The following is a 20,373-nucleotide window of genomic DNA, read 5'->3' on the forward strand; positions in this document are numbered from 1 at the left end:
TGGCTCCTCGTACTAGTTCTGCTTTTTACAGCCAATCAAAAGAGGCGTTGCTGCTGCGGCTTTATTTGACTTCATAGACTTGCAGCCTGGACGCGTGAGCTGGGAGGAAAGCTGCACTTTCTTAGTGTTTATCGACAGTTACAGTTTATATTTATGGTTATTTGTGAAGCTATCGGATAAATGTAGCTACTTAAGCACGATTTGACAAGAAAACTCCAAGGTAAGTACATACATGCTTCCGTTTATCATGTTTCTTTGTATCGCGGTTTACTTTTGATGAACCATGCAGCTTTGAGAGACACTGCGGTACCTGTGCGGACTACCAGCTCTGCCTGCAGCAGAAAGGTTACTCTGTTGAGGTTAAAACTAAAATCCACACTTAGGTGTCCGTTGTGCTGATCCAGTGCGGTTTCACAGCCGAGTCAGCATCCAACGGTAGAGACAGAGACAACCGTCTCCCTGAACATCAGTTTGTGATGCCACCAGGTGACACTTTGACATTTGCATCAATAATGTAAGTCTGTTAGTGCTGAGGAGTCTTTGCGAGACTACACCAATAATGGACTACAATAGGGCCGGCTATACGCAGGGGCAAGAGGGGGCAGCGCCCCCTCAAACAGATGCCTTGAAAAAAACCACAAGATTTCTCACCAAAGTAACTTCTCACTCACTCTGTCAAAAAAAACGACAGAAAAACACCACATTTTGAGATGTCCAAAGTGGAAGAAAAAAAAAAGTCATACTATACCATGTTATTTTTTGTCAAAATGGTCAAATATTAAAATCACTAAAATGCTTAAAATGGACCAATTATAGTCTTTTGTATCTAGTTACTTTGGGATGTCCAAAAATTGTATGACATAGAATGTATAGTCAACAACTAAAAATGCTTCAAATGGGTCAATTATAGTCTATTGATATATATTACCGCATAATATGGCCAGAAATTACACCCTTGAAAAAAATGTCATACTATAGGATGTCAATTTTTGTCAAAAATGACTAATAAATGCAAAAAAATTGACCAATTATACTCTGTTGATACATGTTATAGTATGATCTTTTAAAAAATGACAGAAAAACACCAGATTATGGGAGGTCATACTATGTCGATTTTGTAAAAAACAAAACAAAAAAACAACTAGTTACTTTGGTATTTCATTACTTTGGTATTTAGTTACTCTTGTACTTTGTTACTTTGGTATTTATCAGCCACCCCTAGCTGGAGCATGATGTATACATATGATGCCCCCTTCACATTTCTGTCTGCCCCCTCATACATGCTGCCTAGAACCAGCCCTGTACTACAAGGTTTGTTAAATTAACATTAAAGTTTTAAAATATGACACCCAAAAAGGTTTATTTTGAATTAAGCTCCTCCAGCTCAGAGTGCAGCCAAAAATGTTTTTTTTTTAATGCTTGCAGCTGTTTCATTATTGGTCAACGTGTATGTATAGGGGCATGCTACAGTCTCATAACTAAAATCATTATCAACTCATAGTTGAGACCTGTTTAGATGAATACATTTAAATGTACTTGATCAATAGTGTATACATTTGGTTGAATTGCTCCTATAATAGGGGTTAGACTTGGGCAATATTATGATATACCAGGGAATCTAGAAATCCCAACAGTATGATATTCAATGCCTTCTTTATACATTGGCCTTTCAGTCTTTTTAAACTGGTAGTAATGCTGTGTTTTTGGACAGCTGCCACCAGAGAGAGAAGTCAGCTGACCTGCAAAACATGGCAACTTGCAAGACTTTTAAAACAAAAATGTCTCTTTTCCTTTTTAGAGTAAATTAATTTTAATACAAATACCGTCATATACCATGTACCACGGTGAAATTTTGTGAAGTTATGACTGTATGAAAAACTGATACCGCCCAATCCCATTAAAGGTGTCACAATTTCAGTTCTTTATTGACAGTCAATGGAAATGAGCTTTCAATTTCTATTATCCTATTGAAATCCTATATATTTTTTTGTACTTAATATTTTTACATATATATTCATCACCTAGCATTTACACACAGACAACCACTTAATCTTGAGCCACTGCAACAAAATTTCGTTCTCAAGTGCACCGTTGTGTAATTTGGTGAATAACAATAAAAGGAAGTATAAGAAATACTGCAATTCTTTGACACACAGGAAGCCAGAATACAGCTCTGAAAATCGCACATCAGTGCTGCATTTTATAGCATTTGTTTTGTTTTGTTTCAGGTGTAAAATATGTGACTTGGTGCCATCCATTCTTTGTTGGCCTCTTCCCAAGTCAGTCAGCAGAAACAGGATCTCTGCAGTCATCAGCTGGTGCATGAAAAAGCCCTTCCAATGTCTTTAGTAGAGGATATTCTGGATGTGCTGTGTGCCGTCCTGGAGTACTTTGGAGTGCCTCCAGACATGGTGAGCACATGCTGAGGAAAATCACAGTAGTGTTCCAGTACTTTTTCTTCATCAAAGATAACTGACTGTGTTAGTTTATGAGGATGGGAATATTCAACAAAGACTATTTTCATTGTGCGTGTCTTGCTTTTAGCTGGTTCCAGTGTGGGACAGTCAGCTGTGTGGTCAGTATCGCAGCATTGTGCGGATGATTGGGACCAACCTCCCTCTGACACCTCAACCACGAGTCCACTTTCAGGTACTGGACTACTTGTGATATTTTTTTTGCGTGTTTTTAATTTAATTTTTTTATTTTTTGGAACAGACTGAAGATTACTTGTTCCCAGCTTGTAATCCTTGTCCGTGTTTTCTCCTTAGATCCCTCTGATCACCTATCAGCCGCACGGTTATGTTGACGTCACCGTGGATACTCCTGCCATCCCCTCGTTCGCTGACGTCATGTGGGTGTTTGATGATGAGGGGGAGAGCTTTGCCAAGACCAGGTAAGGACGCAACACAAACACAGTCAAGGTAATGTTTAACTTTGCAAGTACACAGAGAACAATACAATACTGGCTGTTTATTAGACATATAATTTTTTCATAATATCAGCAAACTTTTCAAATTTCACAAGATGTTATATGACAAAAGAGGACATGTAGGACTCCGAGTTAACTACACAAAGAGCTGTTCAGTTGTTTTTTACATCAGTACGTGAAATATATGTTATTTTGTCTCATCTCTGATCTGTAAAGAGAAGAATTTACTGCACTTTCTCACTATACGCAAAATAATTTGGTCTTAAAATAAAAAAAACCAAAATGTTCCTTGAAACGTTTACAGTCAGAAATGGGTGGTAACACGTGGGACATTCTCTAGCCCTTTTCATAGTATGTTTCCGCTAAAGTGCCATAACGAGCTCTGCCGCCATTTTGCCTGAGGACATTCATACTCATTCCGCAACGGCGTAATATTGGCGTCCATTCACATTGCAATCCGGCATCGCAGAATGAAGTGGGAGTAGACGTAATGACTTGTAACAGAGCAGTGGCAGTGTGTGTACAATAAGCATGCATTCAAAACAACAAAATTCACATTGACTGGAACGCCTCTGTTACTACCTCCTCAGATTGTAGGCGAAACGTCACAGAGGCGTAAATATTATGGCTTGAAACAGCAATCTGAAAGGGGCTTCTGTTATATGTACTCAAGTAACTTATGAGTAAATTGCACATTTAAAAAAAAAAAGAAATCTCTTTATGCATTCATGATCTGTTAAGAGGCAGGGGGGTCAGCTAGACCCAGCTCTGATGGTGCTGTTATCCTACTGCAGCCAGACCTCCACATTACTGTTCAAAGCAGCAGAGCTGCAGCTGCAGCAGGAGTAACCTTTATGTCTTTCAAATAATGCAGCTCTGGTTGTGAATGCTGGTCTGAAGACAGCACCCAAATACATTATTAGGGACTACAAATAATGACATTTACATTTACATTTAGTCATTTAGCAGACGCTTTTATCCAAAGCGACTTACAGAAAAAACAAACAATCAAGGTATAGTGCAATAAGAGCTATTAGTGCATCAATAAGTGCTAGTGACAATTCTTTGAGGAGTAGAATTATCGTGTGGTGCTAGGAGAGATTATGAATTGTAAACAAATGTATTACCACCTGGCTCTAAAGCCATGACAAAAGATTGGGGGAAAAACAAAGACAAAAAGCAAATTTAACAAAGAATAATAATCGAGCAAAACATAAACCAAAGATACGATGAGGTGTGGGTATCAGTCAGTTCAGTAGTGTGGGTGAGTGTATGCATGATTGTAGCTGTAATGTGAAAAGAGGATGTTGTATGTTTGCAAACAAAACAACAAATGCATAAAAGGAGAGAGAGCGCCAGAGAGGCGGAGTTATGTAGTTGAAGAGCACCGGGCCCAGGTGCTCGCAACTAATCATCAGTGGCACTCCGCATCCCAGGTACACGCTGCAATAGACCATAGGATATGATCAATAATCAGTCAGGGGACCATCACAACCTGAACTTGCTTCTTCAGTGAATATATGTCCAAATGGATTCACAGATTATTGTATTTGGCTTTAATTACGTTTTAAATAACATCCTATCTTTTTTTGGGTTGTACTTGCAGACAGTTTATGGCAGCGTTTTGGAAACATATTTGGTCTGGTTTGCTTTGGGTGGCAACATGTTAAATATTAAAACCAATGCATTACCTCTATAGGAACCATTTACCTCCAAAAAAGCGGAGTACTGTAAACCGGGATGTGGTGAGATACCCAGGACCAGCCCAGAAAAAAGCCCAGAGAGGAGGCACATCTGTGAGGCAGACAGCTCATCCAGAAGCTCTGAAAAAGATCACAGCGCTGGAGAGCGAGCTGCTCAAACTACGAGCTCAGATAGCCATGATCGTGACTGCCTCTCCAGCCTCAGGTACACACTCTTTGTGTCTCTTCTTTTCACGGATCTGCTCAGCATGTTACACTGTGACTTATCGATACATGTTTTGTGCCCTTTAATATTTTTTTTTTAGGTCTGACTGAGTCCCAGAATACTCCAGACACGCCTTTGATGTCTCCTCCACCTCCGCCAGCTCTCACCTCCACACCTCGTTGTGCTCCTCCTCCTCCACCACCACCACCTCCACCTCCTCCTCCGGGCCCCAACTCCTCCACTGGGTCTTTGTCTGTATTGGAGCTGGTCCGCCAGCGCAGGAACAATGAGAAAAACCTTGACAAGGGTCAGCTCAAGGCCCAGGACTCAGAAGCGAAAGGGATCCCATCCATGCTGGATGTTCTCAAGGACTTGAATCAAGTTAAATTGCGTTCAGTGGAGAGGTAGGCATTAGAACTGATTGAGCTTTACTAATATTAAAAGCCTAGATTATGATGGTTTATGTCCTAGTGTTGCTTTCTTATTTTAATTACATTTTTCTGTGTCAAATTAAACAACAAGAAACCTTCTGTTCTTTGCAGGTCACCCGGGGGGACACCAGTCAGAAAGAGACGCAGTAAGGGCGGAGCAGCATTGCTTAATGACCCAGCAGCTCTTATCGCTGAAGCGTTAAAGAGGAAATTTGCCCAGCATCGCCACAACAACTCGTCTGATAAAGAGAATTCACTAGAGCTCTCACCATTTGGCAGTCCAGAAACACCCAAGGTTTGTTTGCTATAGACACACACTTCTTACTCGCTCACCTGTCTGCAGCTCTACTAATCTGACACCTCTGTTTCAGGTTCCTCTCCATATTAGACGCAGTCAGGGACGCCGCCATCTCTGATCCTGTTGATCTGATCCCAAAAATGATAAAAGCCAGACACCCCCATCAGACAATTACAGCTACCACAGATGTGCCTCAGAAAAGATTACTGCTGCAGCTACTGACTTGCATTTCATTTTTATTCTTATTTCTGTCTGACATTCTATCCGTCTGTTTTATTGTTCTTGTAAGAGTGTTTGTCTCACAATGAACGAAGTACTTGTTTGTGTTACTGTTTGTTGGGAGGCTTGAATGTATATTTGTGTCACAGCAGTCGCTGTAAATGAGGGTTTTGGTACAGCTGATTTGTTTTTGTACAGTGGAGTCTCATGTTTTCAGTATTATTCATATGTGAATGATATCTTTTTAAATGAAAAAAATGTGTTCAAACAGGTATGCACTGTAGCTTGTAGCTGCCAGGTTTAATGTCTCTAAATGTCGCTTTGTGAGGCCTTATAAATGTTACCTCAACCAAGTGAAATTAATAACTGGTATTGAGGTTCTCACAGCTCGATTCTATGCAACTGCTGTTTCAGATGGTTTTATTCTATTAAAATTTTAAATTGCACTGATCTATTTTTTTGTTGTTTCCATGTTCTCCTATACTAAAGTATGTATGCCTTTCCAAATTCATTTTCAGTTAAATTTATAACTTTTTTAACATTGTCACCTTCTATCTTCAAATTGCAGCAGAGACTGAAACACATCACTCATGCACATGTTATTTCACATTGTTTTTGCTTTGTGTAAATACATAGCTATAATATTATTAAACAGGTGCTACGGCATTTAGTATTCTGTTTTAACAGCTTGTTTCAGTCAGTTACTAACGTTTTGTAGTTGATATGTCACTGAACTCAGCTGCAATGTTGAAGGAATGCTGATATCCTAGGTAGTGTCTTGCACTGGGGGCCTGAGTGTCATGATTGAAATGGGAGAAATGAAAGTGAGCACAGATTATGTCTTTTTGCTCAGAGATACCAAAAATAAATATGGGATTGGAGGCGGTTTTAAGAGCCATATGCTATATGCTGACACAAAATTGGCACTTTTCTTTGTTCGACACCTGTCTCTTTATCAGCACCGCACTCTCGCGAGATTTGACAACATGGCGTTAGTTACTCAAAATCTCACGAGAACAGATAACGTTAGCCAAACTGTCATAACCATAGACATATATATATATATAATAGACATGTCTGTGGTCATAACCGTTTACGAACGTCCTAGCCAACAGATTTTCGTAACTAAATGGCAGAGGTGTGGACTCGAGTCATGAATTTAATGACTTTTGACTCGACTTGACAAAATGTAAAGAGACTTGCAACCCGACTTGGACTTAATAACTTGTGATTTGAGCCTCTTGACTTGAAAGTCAAGTTAAGTTAAAAAGTATATTACTAAAGGCCGCGGCTCTATCTCTCTTTGGGTAAATGTGTGCGTCCCTCCTGTCTGTGTGTGTGACGAGTGCTTGTCGGCACAACATCCAATCAAATTGGATCCACGTTATTTTGACCCGACAGCATGCATCCAATCAAATTGCAGGACAACAAAATAACTGTTAAAAAGGCGCCAGTTGGCAAAAATGATATCAAAGTGGTTAACAAAAAACTAATTGCAGTATGTAAAATCTGCGAAGAAGAAGAAGAAGAAGTCGAAGATTACAGACGGAGATGCAACAACTTCCAACTTCGTCCGACATTTGAAGTTGCACAAAGAAAGGTAAGTTTTGAATGAACGCTAACGCTAGCTTCTCGGCTAAGTAACTTTGCTAGCAGCAGTGCTAAACGAGTGAGGAAAACAAACACACAGATGAGACAAGACAGGGCAGAAACTGCTCTGGAATCATAGACTGTATAACTGTGGAACTAGTTAAAGTGCAATATGCTCTTGCACTTGTTATGCAAAGTTTGATAAATAAATACAGATTTTTAAAAGCATACATGATGTAGGTAAATATTATTACTCTGTTGTTAAAAGGACTCGAAAGTCAAACTGTAGGACATGGGACTTGACTTAAGATTGTCGGCCTTGACTTGGGACTTGACTCGGGACTTGTCGGTCTTGACTTGAGACTTGTCGGTCTTGACTTGAGACTTACCTGTCTTGACTTGGGACTTGACTTGAGACTTGTCGGTCTTGACTTGGGACTTACCTGTCTTGACTTGGGACTTGACTTAAGGCTTGTCGGTCTTGTCTTGGGACTTGAGGGCAAAGACTTGAGACTTACTTGTGACTTGCAAAACAATGACTTGGTCAAACCTCTGCTAAATGGTACTATTAGCTGTGGAAATGTATAAAATTAGCAAAAGAAAGTAAAAATTAATTATTATTGACATTCACATTACTTCCAAACGAGTGGCGGGAGAGGCGACCACGCTAACTTCGGAGACGGGAAGTATTTATCATTTCTTTGTATAGGCAGAGCTTGTAATGCAGCAGCTTCTTTATCTTTAGCTCAAAGTAATACATGATAAATCGGTGAAAAAACTTTAGTTAGCTAAAAGTAATGGCCAAACAGCAATACTCAGCTAAAAGTATTGGATAACAGTTAAAACATTTGGCTTCACTCCAAGTATTATTTAAATTTAGGCCTGTCACGATAATTACGATATCAACTTTTCGTTCATACATAAAAATGAACACTGCTTTTTTTTAGGACTGAATATATTGTTGTTTACATGCATGACTTTTTGTGCTTTTTTGTGTTGTGTTTAAAGTAGTACTGTAAATGTTTGACTGGCGGTATGAATTGCCAAAAAAACCCCGATATTTCCCAAGCAGCCACTCCAGCTGTTTATATGTTATTTTGATAATAAAATAATATACTACATAATGATTATCTCATTTCAATGTTTTGTTGACAGAGCCTGAGAATCTGTTTCATTTGTTTGGTTATAGTTTTTTAAAAAAAATTTTATTTATCTAGGATATTTTAATATTTCTTTTCCACATTTCAATTCCAATGTTTAATATTCTCGAGATTTAAAAATGCATTGTTGTGGAAAAGGATGTACTTATTATGCTCTAATCATTATAAAACTAAAACAACATTGATTGAACAATACTATCGTTTAGCGTGATAGTTTCTGGGAAAATATATCATCCTAAAAATGTGTTATCGTGACAGGCCTAGTTAAATTGTATTGTGTGGAAAATTAACAATATCCAATTTTATATAATGGATACATACATTGTGAATTGATGAAGAGGAACGTGAGTTAATCTCAGGGCTGTTGGAAACCAATTGTGTAAACTAGCTCCATACTGTGCTACACATGTACTTTTCAATCAATTATTCAAGTTCATTTTATTAAGCTTTATTTACTGTTATCTACTCTTATCTTACTCTTTCACCTGAACTACTTCCATTCACTTGACTAAGTAGTGGGCATGATTACCAAGCATTCGTTTAAATAGTAGAAGTACCTAATGTATGTTGTTATATAGACTTCTTTATCCACAAAAAAATCTAATTTAATATTTCAAAGATCATTTGTCCTACTAACCATTATTTTTCTTGTCTGCTCTAGGCATACTTTACACCTGAGCTGCTGCTGTTTACTGTGGACGAAAAGGTGAGAACTGCAAACCTCTTATTCTATGTTGCTCATATTGATTTAAAATAAAATAAAAATATGTCATGCCAAGCAAAACAGCTGCTGTGCCTTAAAACTAAACATTAATCCATGTTCATTATTATTTTTATTTTTGTTCAGATCATAGGAAAATAATTTCTTTAAATTGATGTCATTCCTCAAGAGACCCTACGAGTGGATTCCAACCAATCCACACAAAGCTGGCGCCACACGACTTCATCTGGAGACAAAGAGGTAATTATTAGCCCCATTACCACAGCAGTCCAGTGAACCACATCCAGCCCCTTACTTTCTCCACTTGACTGGTTTGGTGTTGATTCAATGAAAGAAAAACACACAGAAATCTAAAATAACACTGTAATGTTGGGTGTAACATGAGGATCTTGAAAAGTATATCAGTTTAAGGTTTCATAAACTGTGCAGTACCTAAACTGCTTCCAAAACATCTTTGCTCTCAGGTAAAATCTAAAAACAAAATGTTCTAGCACCTCTATGGACATAAATAAAACAAGAGATGTATGTCAACACATTTTTCAAATAATCAGTCAAGAACAAGGTGAATTTTAGAAAAAAGCAACCATTTTATTATACATCATATGCAAAAAATAATACTATGTTCATGAGATGTAATCACTGTTGTCATACAGTACATACAGTAACATCAGTACCAATGCAATCCAGTTTTTTTGCCATACAGCAATACTTCCTATATCACACAGTCAACTACAAAGTAAAGCTTGTTCGGCTTGCCATTTTATTACAATACTGTAGACTAGGTTAATACTGCTACAGCACAGATACAAATCAATATTTTAACATCTTAGCAGCCATTTGCTGGACATCTTTTCATCTGAAGGGTTGATGCTTCTGGACTGGCATGATTCTAAGGGATGCAAAGCAGGTTGCATGAGTCACATATTCACTGAAATAAGAGTTTACTCTGTTTTGAAATGGCAAAAAAAAATATTGGAAAACTGGCTCTGAAGAATCATTAGTGTCATAAACCTGGCTCTAGGCCATGACAAAAACCGGGAAGAGACAAGATGCCAATAATTCTGTTGGTTTATTTCCAAAAGTATATATAAAAAGTAAACTAAATACAAGAATGAGGTGTGAAAATCAGTAACATCAGTAGTGTGCATGTGGATGTGTGTAAATGTGGATGTGGTGTTGTGATGCACAAATAAACAGCAAACAAAACTATAACAAAATAGCAACAGGACTTCTGGTGTCAGCAGGGCAGAGAGAGAGAGAGCTCCAGGAAGCTGGGCCTTTTATTTCCTGTGGAGCACCGGGCCCAGGTGCTCCTGATCAGGCTGCATCAACTGGAGACAGAGTAATGCAAGGTTAAAGGAGACAGACATACAGCTATCAGGGTCGTCACATTAGCCATCAACCTGTCATGGCATGAAAGAAAACTTACCAGCTGTTAGACCTGCTAGTTCACCTCCATGGGGACTTCATCGTCATCAGTGAAGGATACAGGTAGCGCCCCATTGCTGCATGGGAAATAGAAAATCTGCCTTTAAGCCATGCATAAACATTAATTTAGTCTGGTAGTGTTAGATGGGTCATGATTTTTATGGCCAAAGACAGTTATCAAGGTACCATTTTATGTTATTTCTGCCTGCACTGCTATTTTCCATATGATTGATTTTCGGAACTAATATTAAATAAGTAATAATCACAATTTGTTCAGTTCTTATATGTATTTCATTCTTTTTCATTAATTTTTTTTTTTTTACATATACACTATTTTTTGCAGTTGCAAATTCATAGCACTTGGCAGTAGGTGGTGTAGCAAGATAGAATTGGGTATGACTGGAAAGCTGTGGCTGTTGGTCCCAACTGTATTCATGTGTAATGATTTTAGTCTGCATAGGAGCCTTGTCATTGTAGCGAGAGCATTTTTTGAAACTTGACCTCACTGTATAAAATGACCTGCTGTGACCTCACAGAGTTGGAATATGATAATAATCCATCATTCCAATTCTGTATGTGGCTTCTGGGATATCAAAGCCTCATGAAACTTTTCAACTACAAACTAAAGCAACCTAGAGCTTTCAGAAGATGTAAAGCTTACTTAGGTATTTTGACAATATGTGGGTTTCTGATGAATTTTCACAATAGAAGTGCTCGCCATCCAATTGTTGAAATATGCAATACGTATGGCATATCCAAAATGTCAGAAGTTTTTGATATCAGATCACAGCATTGATTGTTCTTTGGTGTCCCTCAAGGTCTTTGTGTCTTAATGTAGAATTTCAGAGGATTTTATGCCCATTTTTACCAATTCCCAAGTCCTCAAAAAAGGTCAAATTTAGCACCAAATCTGTGTATAAAATAATATCAAGCCAAAACATGCCACAATAAACATATAAGACGTAATTGAGCAAAAGAATGGCCTTCATACACTTCCATCTTAACGTTTTAGGCCCTTACTCACTATAAACATTCAGAATTTGAATAGGCGCCTCACTAACAGCATGTTAATTACCGATTTATGACTAGAACAACTTGCAGTTCTGAGCTGCATCTCAAATTTATCTTCAGGTTCACAGCTTTCAGATGATCTACTGTTGACCTGCTATATGCCCCTAAATATATATACCCCTTTTATAAGTGTGATAAAAGGTCTATCAAGAAAATGTTAACTTAATAAGTGAAGATCCAAGCCCACTTTACCTTCCATTTGAATCAGTTTTAGTATCTGGAGGATCACACTCCATGGCCTCATCCTCATGAGGGGATTGGAAAGGTCTCACAGAACTATACAACAGAGAGAGAAATAAGTTTGATTGATTAGTGGCAACAACGCATATCCAGAGAGACATTAATTCAAGATGATGAAAGTAAGACTGTGCAAATCTGTAAACTACAGTAACCTGTGATGTCCATGTCCAGCACCAAAAGCAGGCCCCTAGTAATACAAGGACAAAAAAAGAATCCATAAAACAAAATATATCAAATAATATCCATTATAAATGTACAATAAAAATGAACTAGTTGCAGCGTTACTTGGTGAGGGTCATTGTTATTCACTACAACATATTTTTTGTTATTAAACTTTTTATTTGAAGAAAAACAAAACCGCACATACATGTTGCTCTACATCTTGTAAACATGTCAAGTCTTTTCATCAAAACATAAAAAGAAAGAAATGGTTTTAAAAGAATAATAAATAAAATCAAAATCACAATCTTGCAAAAGCATTTAAACTCTATCACAATACTCTTACAAAGACATACTTATACCTAAATTGATAGGCAACTTGAAAATCTGAATAAAATAAAGATAATAATGATAATTCGAAAATCACAATAACAGCCTTAATAATAGTGAGTTTACCTGCCCCATGTAAACCTTCCTTCATCCATGTACTACAACATATTTTAATACATTTTTAATTAATACATTTTCCCTGTTTGCTACGCTAAGATTACTAATGTTACTACCACACACATCTCTTGGGTTAGGTCACCAATTCTGCACACATGCAGACACTGAGTGTAGCTATTACAGCACAGAGATAGTATATTAACTTTCTCCATTTTAATGACACAAAATCCAGAGGAGAGAACTTCCCCACAATCGGTCAAATGTTCACTATCAGTGTTTCAGACAGATCAGGTCATCATTTTGTTTATAAGGCGAAATACATGATGAGTCACGAAATGTAATGCTTAATTAATCATGATAACAACCCTTGTTACACATGCAGACACGGAGTGTAGCTATTACAGCTGCAGTAGTTGGACCAATATAACACTCATACTCCAGCAGTTACTACTTCTCCCAGATTTCAGATAAGCCTGTGACCGTGCACTTATAACTAGATAGTTTAAAACGTACCTGTTGCGAAGCAATAGGGAATGTTTTGTCCTCTTGGATGACTACACCAAGAAGTCCACCTGCATTGTCAACACACTCGATGGAGATCTGCAGGATCATCAAAATTGTATTACCATTAAGAAACATATAATATATTGCTTATATTACAACATCAAACTGTGCCGCTGTAACAGTCAATTGCTAATGTTAATGATGAATTCCTCAACATGCTAGCAGTGCTAATGCTAGTGGTCTTAACGCACATGACTCTGATTCAAACAATCAAACATGTCAAAACACAAAAAGTTACTTCCCAAACTGCAGTTTCCACATATGTTGCTTAATAGTTGTACAGGCATGCCCATTTCAGTCTAAAATGTGTAAACTTACACGGGTTATCTTATTGCCAGAAGCCATGGCCGTTCTCCCTCCTCCTCCAAAATGAATCGCACGTAATGGATGATGCAATAACGTCAAACCACGCGAGTGTTGCGTATTTTAAGCAGCATTGTATAAATGAATGTACAGCAGTGCTGAGAAGGTTAAAATGCTTTTTTAGAGAAATACATGAAGCCTTTTGCTTGATATAAGAGAACATCTCTCCCTTCATAAAAGAAAATCTCCACACGACTTGTCGTTGGCAGCACTTTTTGCGTACCGCTACTGCTCCCAAACCCCAAACAAGCATACATGGATTTCTCTTGTTGAAGTCTTCTTTATTAAAGTTTTTTTTAAAAGAGAGTTAGACATCACTGCTGTCTAACTGACCCTCAAAACAAGAACGTCATCATTAAATGACCTTTGGCAAAAAGTAACATACCTTTTTTTCTTGAGATCATTGTACATCCTTGATTATTCCTTGTCTTTGTTCCAGTTGGTCTGCTTTTAGTCCGCTGTCTCACACCCAAAATGGAAGTTGAGTTTTCTGTGTTGGCAAAAAACTGCATATACTCCCTCAAATAGTTGTGCAACTCCTCCCTAGAATTCCAAAGATAAGAAGCTTTAAAAAAATACCCAACCCTACGGCAGCTGTGAGAGCTCAACACACTGCAAACAAATTCAAGTAGACTAAACACAAACACAGCAATTTGTCAACAAATGGACAACAAGCAGGGAAAAAATGCTACAAAGTGACAACAACCAAAAACACAACCGGCCTACTGTGTGGTCGTGACCATTAGTAGGAAGTGAACTTACTGTTAGCTCTATGAGCTCGTTAATAGTTAAGTCATGAGGATTTCACAAGGTTACAGAAATGTGGTGTTGTAATTTGACCCTCACTACTTCAAGTGGTTCATTCCATTGCTTTGATATAGACACCAAATCACACTTAGTTTTTAAAGTAGACAGTGAACCCCACATTAACTATTCAATACTCAACTGTCACTGAGATGAATGTAGTTCTACACAGACAGTTAAGGGTCAGCAAAATCTCCCACAACTTAATTCTGACAAACTAAAACACACATTTCATAAATAATCCACAGGAAATGTGAAAAGTACAAGTTGTGTATATATCTCATTGGGGTAGTGGAATAATCGCTCAAGTATGACAACGATAAATTTATTTGGGGTCTTTTAATAAAAGCGTCTTTACAGCATCTTTTCATTGCTTTAAAAGATAGGCACTTTATCTTATTTATCTTTATATTTTGGGGTTCTAGTAGCTACTAAGCAGCTTAGTCCAAGTGGCTAACCTATTGTGGCAACCTGCCAATGACAAATACGACTTTGTTTTTAAAACAGATATATTGAGGGATTGTTTGGGTTTTTGAAGTGGGGTTGAATGAGGTATCTATTATCCATAGTCATTGTATTACTTTGCTTGACACCGAAGCTAAGCAATGTACTATGTAAATGTATTTTAGACTCCTATCTAAAGGACCACCTAATAAATCAATATCAGAAGAAGTGTACACTATGTTTAGAATATATTGTCTGCTTACCTTCGCCACCTGACAGCCCTCTCTGACAGGCAACTGAAGTCATTAAGATAAAATAAGATACACTTTATTGTCCTTGGAAGGAAATTTGTCTTGGACTCCAATGCTGTCATTTCATCCATCTATGCACGCTTCAAAACCTCCAGACTCCTTTGTCAAAAGCAGTAATTTTACCTTACATAATACATCAGTTGCTGGTCTCCTTTGGCCTTGATTAGTTAGTTAGTTAATTAGTGAGGTGGTGTTATAGTGTGACTTTGGTGGTTTAAAATGGTTATGAGCAAGCAAAAACCAACCAACAAAATAAATGATCAAGGCAGCAGTAAACCATCAACTCGGGTGTTCTGCGAGGTAAAATTAATGTTTTTGTCAATGGAGTCTGGTAGCTTTGAAAAGTATATCGACAACGGCTTCAGTTCCCCTGTTGGCAGCGTTCCAAATGTAGCGTACCCTTGAATTGACATGGATTTTTTTAAGTTAGCCATTATTTTGGTTGGATGAGATAATTTTTGCAATCATGTAATGTTGGCAAACCTCTTTTGTTTTTGTTTATTTGATGCGTTATTAGACAGTGACAGACAGAAAGGGGGAGACATGCGGCAAAGGGACCTCAGGCCAGATTCAAACCTGGGTCCACCGCAGCAAGGACTCAGCCTTAATGGTATGCGCTCTACCAGTGTGAGCCACCGGGACACCACACAATAGTTAAAATGTCCTTGTATGTAATTTGAGGCCACTTCTTCATGTCATCCTCCCACTCTTTAATAATTTGAGGGTGTGGCCTCAAAGTTCTACCATTTAGATTTTTCATTGATTTTTTTAAATGCACCCACAACAGCATTAAATTAAACTTGATCTGAGGGAAGTGACCTATTGGGTTCTTCTCCCAGAGGGTACCCCAGGTCACATGGAGGTTACTTGCCAGCTAAGATGTAGCTGACATGACCTGTCTCTTGTCATGGCAATAACTCAGGCCTTGGCCTCCAGAGATAACAGTTTAACTGATGTGGAGGCCCCTGTTGGCTTTTTCTCACACTGCCTCCAAGGCCGGGGGCCCACAAGACACAACTGTAATGAAACGAACAACTTGAACCAGCTGTTAAATAAATAAAGGCAAAAACAAACACCCAATAAAAAAGTTGAATAATAAAAAGGGGCTGGCTAAAAATACATATAAAATTATAATAATAAAAATAAAGTGAACACAAAATAGTTATCCACCACATGTCCAGTCCTTTTAAATGTTATCTACAGTATGTGTGTTGCTGCACTATGCTGTTCTGGCCACTGAAGAAAAACAAAACACATGGCATGTACTATATAAACATGTATTATCCAAATAGACTTTGAATAGACTATTCACTTACTCTTTCAGTCAGGACTCAGACTAAACCCAACTATATTGGATGGTGGGTAAAATTAAAAGCACAGAGATAGTATATTAACTTGCTCCATTTTAATGACACAAAATCCAGAGGAGAGAACAAAGGAGAGACTGAATTGACAATCAGTCAAATGTTCACTTTCAGTGTTTCAGACATATCAGGTCACTATTTTGTTTATAAGGCAAAATACATGATGAGTCACGAAAAGAAAAGCTTAATTAATCATGATAACAACCCTTGTTACACTTTAAGGGTAAAAGGAGAAATATAACTGTCACAATCTTCATTTTTTAATTACTGACTTGTCATTTATGATCAGTAAATGCATATGTATGCTAAACAGATCATTGGCCTGGATGTGTGTATAACACTGGATTAGTAAATGGTTTGTAGACACCCCATCTCTGTCACTACAAGGCTAATGGCCAAAAGCTTATTTGAAGTTGCCTTTGCTGGTATTTGATCTATCGGCTGATGGATGGTGGTGGGTGTGGATGAACGGCCCAGTTTGGAAAATTTTGTCGCCCCGTCTATAATTCCTAATAGCTGTGACGGAGTGCAAGGTGTGTGTTGCAGGTAGAGTTGTCTTCAATAGATCTGGGTCCCCCTTCTCCTGTGAGAAATACAACAACAAAAAAGTGTGGAGTGACTTTAAAGCCATACATCCTATAGACTTGTCTTGTAGGGGATTTTTTTGGATCAATATTTACATTGATTTAGAGCAGGTCCCCACTTCTTCTCCTTGGCCTTTGAATCACTTTAAATCAGGACGCCCATCCATGGTGGTGTCTGCATCAGCAGGCAGGGAGAATGGACGCCTTCTCACACAACTACAATACATCAGTTGAGACACATAAGTTAGATGGATGTGGCATCAACAGGTGACCAGACAAACATGAATTCGGGATGGCATTAAAGTAAGACATGACTGTGTGAAGTACAGTGGATATATCAGTAATCTACAGTCACCTGGTATGTCCACTTCCAGCATCAAACGCAGTCCCCTAGCAATGCAAGGAGATAAAAGAATGAATTAAACAAACTACATCAAAAATATCCATTGTCAATGTCCTCTTAAAACAAATTACTTGTTGAGGGAGAGCGTTATTCACCACAACTTTCCCACTGGAAATCTGCAACAGCATCAAAAATACATTGTAAAGTTTGTGTAACCATTGTAATTAATTTCCCCTGTTTTCTAGCCGGCATTGCTAATGTTAGAACTTGATTGATTCAGTCACTTCACCAGTTCTGCACACATCCAGACACAAACTGTAATTAAAGCTGCAGTAGCTGGACAAACTTCTAACACTTGTGGATGTATCTTTTGCTGTTTCTTTCAATTGCTCAGTTATTTAAACATGTTAAAAGCAGAAGAGTGAAATTAACCACTTGTCACAGACTAATAGTATCATTTATAAAGCACTACTCTTACCAAATCCCAAGTCTATTTGAATTTCTCTTATTGAAATTTTGTAACAGTTTGTTCACAAAGTATTTTGACTGTTCACTTCAAACTTAATATTATAAATCTTACTTGTGGAGGTGGAATGAGTAGTTAAAAAAATAACATTAATTGTTCAGTTATTTCAACGTATTAACAGAAAATAAAGTATGAGTTTTAGTACTTCTCACAAACTGCAGATATAAAACATGAACAGTCCTTTTTAGCCTCAAATCCCAAATAAGTATGTGACTGTGTACTTAAAACAAGATAGTATAAACCTTACTTGTTGAGAAGGAATGGGGAATGTTTTCTCTCCATAGACGATCTCACCAGAAATTCCCTCAGCATTGTCCACACACTTGGTGGAAAGCTGCAACATCATCAAAAATGTCTTATGATAATGAAATGTGTCATATAATGGCAATATTACAGTACCAAACTGCACTACTGCAACAGCAAACTGCTTAAACTAATGGTGAATTCCATGCCATGCTAGCACTACGTCAGTCCACATCAAAATACATACAAATTAAGAAATATGCAATATCATTAAAAAACAACAACATTATAATGTTCGTGTTACCATTGTAATTAATTCCCCTGTTTTCTAGCTAGCATTGCCAATGTTAGAACTTGACTGATTCAGTCACTTCACCAGTTCTGCACACATCCAGACACAAAGTGTTATTAAAGCTGCAGTAGCTGGACATACTTCTAACACTTGTGGATGTATCTTTCAACATTAATTGTTTAGTTATTTCAACATGTTAACAGAAAATAAAGTATGAATTTTAGTACTTCTCACAAACTGCAGAAGTAAAACATGAACAGTACTTTAGCCTCAAATCCCAAATAAGTCTGTGACTTTGTACCTAAAACAAGATAGTATAAACCTTACTTGTTGAGAGGGAATGGGGAATGTTTTCTCTCCATAGACGATCTCACCAGAAATTCCCTCAGCATTGTCCACACACTTGATGGAAAGCTGCAGTATCATCAAAAACACATTATAATTATGAAATATATCATATAATGGCCATGTAACAGTACCTAACTGCAATACTGCAACAGCAAACTGTTTAAACTAATGATAAGATCATGCTAGCACTACGTCAGTCCGCATGAAAACACATACAACTTCAGAAATATGCAATATCATGAAAAAATGCATTCTACTAACTTAACTAATGCATCATATATTTGCCATATTACAATAGCAAACTAGTTTACAGTAAAACAAGAGCTCCAAGCTCCTATCTCACATGCTAATGCTAATGTCCCATTAAGCTAAATCCATGTTAAACAACAAGGAACTTCCCCCGACTGCTGACTGGAATCACAAACTACTATTTCCCTATATATTCACCACAATTATAATGTTTCTGGTTATCTGGTGTATTTTGTCTTATTTTAGAGTTTAAAAAAAGGAGCAAACCATCGTTTTCACCATTTTGTTGTTTTCCCAAATGTTGCGAATGCGTTGTACAACAGGTAACATTCAGCTGAGCTGTAAAGTATGAAAAGTACGTAAGTACATAACAGGGACGGCAACAATGAAGAAACAATTCAGTACAGCAAAATATACTCACTGGAGTTAAATGTGCTTGTTAACTAAATCTAGATTGTATATTATTTGGTACAAGTAAACCTACATCTGGATTTATTTGTTGACATTCCTCTGACGTATTGATGGCTCGTTCAGATGTTTTGCAGATTTAAGGATTAGATACACCAGATGATGAACAAACATATAAGTGTTGACTATAAAGTAAAGTACTTTACAACTAAACTTATTCGCAAACTAAGTCTATGGCAAAGTCGTTGGATATGTGACAATATTGTGTACACATGCTGTTGGTTATCAGTGAGGAATTATTCAGATTATGCACTTAATGTACAAGTTACTATTGAAATATCTCATTGTAAAAATACTTTCTTCCCAATGAATTTATCTTAAAAACTGAATTTTTTAAACACTCACTCTGCCTCCATAAAAATACCTTGTTGTCAGTACGTTTTATGTACTCATCCTCAGTCCCAATGACTATATTTGAATTTCTCTTTCTGAAGTTTGTTCTAACTGAGAGTTAGACCGCTCAAATAGTCTAATTGACCTCAAACATTATGTAACATCACTATGTAAGATAACAGTATATTTGTCTGAAAATGAATTTGACCAAAACCCAACATACCTCTTTTCTTGAGACCTTTGTTCATGTTGGTCTGCAGTGATCCACTGTCAGCTGATGAAGGTAGTTCGGTGGGAAAAACGTGACAAAAGCCACCAGAATTTGGTCAGAAAATTAGTTTCAGTTCAGTTTGCATACTTCTGCAGGAAGAACACCGAGGATGGTTTTATAAATAAGGATATGCCAATGATGGTGTCTGCAGGTGGACAGGGCAAACCACCCAACCCGAGCATACAAAGTGCAGTGGTGCGTGAGGGTTTTAAAATTAGTAACAAATCTCAGTGCTCCATGGTAGACCGTGTCCAAAGACTGTAGG

The 20,373-nt window shown here is 37.5% G+C and overlaps 2 protein-coding genes and 1 long non-coding RNA gene across 5 annotated transcripts in view; 2 read left to right on the forward strand and 1 right to left on the reverse strand.

Annotated features, from left to right (window-relative positions):
- The first annotated feature begins 45 nt into the window (after positions 1–45).
- On the forward strand, positions 46–6,239 carry mtfr2 (mitochondrial fission regulator 2). Its single transcript, XM_059357036.1, has 8 exons — positions 46–220; positions 2,229–2,411; positions 2,545–2,649; positions 2,769–2,893; positions 4,629–4,837; positions 4,938–5,241; positions 5,380–5,563; positions 5,640–6,239. Exons 2-8 carry the CDS (start codon positions 2,340–2,342, stop codon positions 5,682–5,684), a joined length of 1,044 nt encoding a protein of 347 aa, XP_059213019.1. The 5' UTR covers positions 46–220; positions 2,229–2,339; the 3' UTR covers positions 5,685–6,239.
- Positions 6,240–7,230: 991 nt separating this feature from the next.
- LOC131990691 (cAMP-specific 3',5'-cyclic phosphodiesterase 7B-like) overlaps positions 7,231–20,373 on the forward strand; it is an 88,476-nt gene continuing 75,333 nt past the window's right edge. Inside the window, exons 1-3 of one of the 2 annotated variants that reach the window (XM_059355805.1) lie at positions 7,231–7,385; positions 9,197–9,241; positions 9,390–9,496. The gene's annotated coding sequence lies outside the window, so the exon portion shown is untranslated. The remainder of the gene's footprint in view (positions 7,386–9,196; positions 9,242–9,389; positions 9,497–20,373) is intronic. The other variant, XM_059355806.1, reaches the window with a different exon arrangement.
- Positions 9,824–14,293, reverse strand: LOC131990693 (uncharacterized). Of its 2 annotated transcripts, none has more exons than XR_009396080.1 (6): positions 13,914–14,293; positions 13,115–13,201; positions 12,148–12,182; positions 11,948–12,031; positions 10,686–10,761; positions 9,824–10,578 (listed from the first exon to the last, which is right to left on the reverse strand). It is a non-coding gene; the product is annotated as an uncharacterized LOC131990693 (long non-coding RNA). The 2 variants fall into 2 exon arrangements; XR_009396079.1 differs by having other exon boundaries at positions 9,824–10,587; positions 13,914–14,291.

The sequence above is a fragment of the Centropristis striata genome, chromosome 18, assembly GCF_030273125.1.
Source record: "Centropristis striata isolate RG_2023a ecotype Rhode Island chromosome 18, C.striata_1.0, whole genome shotgun sequence".
In the NCBI taxonomy this organism is placed as follows: Eukaryota; Metazoa; Chordata; class Actinopteri; order Perciformes; family Serranidae; genus Centropristis; species Centropristis striata.

Excerpts from the sequence above, each read along its gene's own strand:
- mtfr2 (XM_059357036.1), top strand. The coding sequence starts at position 2,340 with ATGTCTTTAGTAGAGGATATTCTGGATGTGCTGTGTGCCGTCCTGGAG. Across the intron at positions 2,412-2,544 it reads TTGGAGTGCCTCCAGACATG|CTGGTTCCAGTGTGGGACAG; the intron begins GTGAGCACATGC and ends TCTTGCTTTTAG. Across the intron at positions 5,242-5,379 it reads AAATTGCGTTCAGTGGAGAG|GTCACCCGGGGGGACACCAG; the intron begins GTAGGCATTAGA and ends TGTTCTTTGCAG.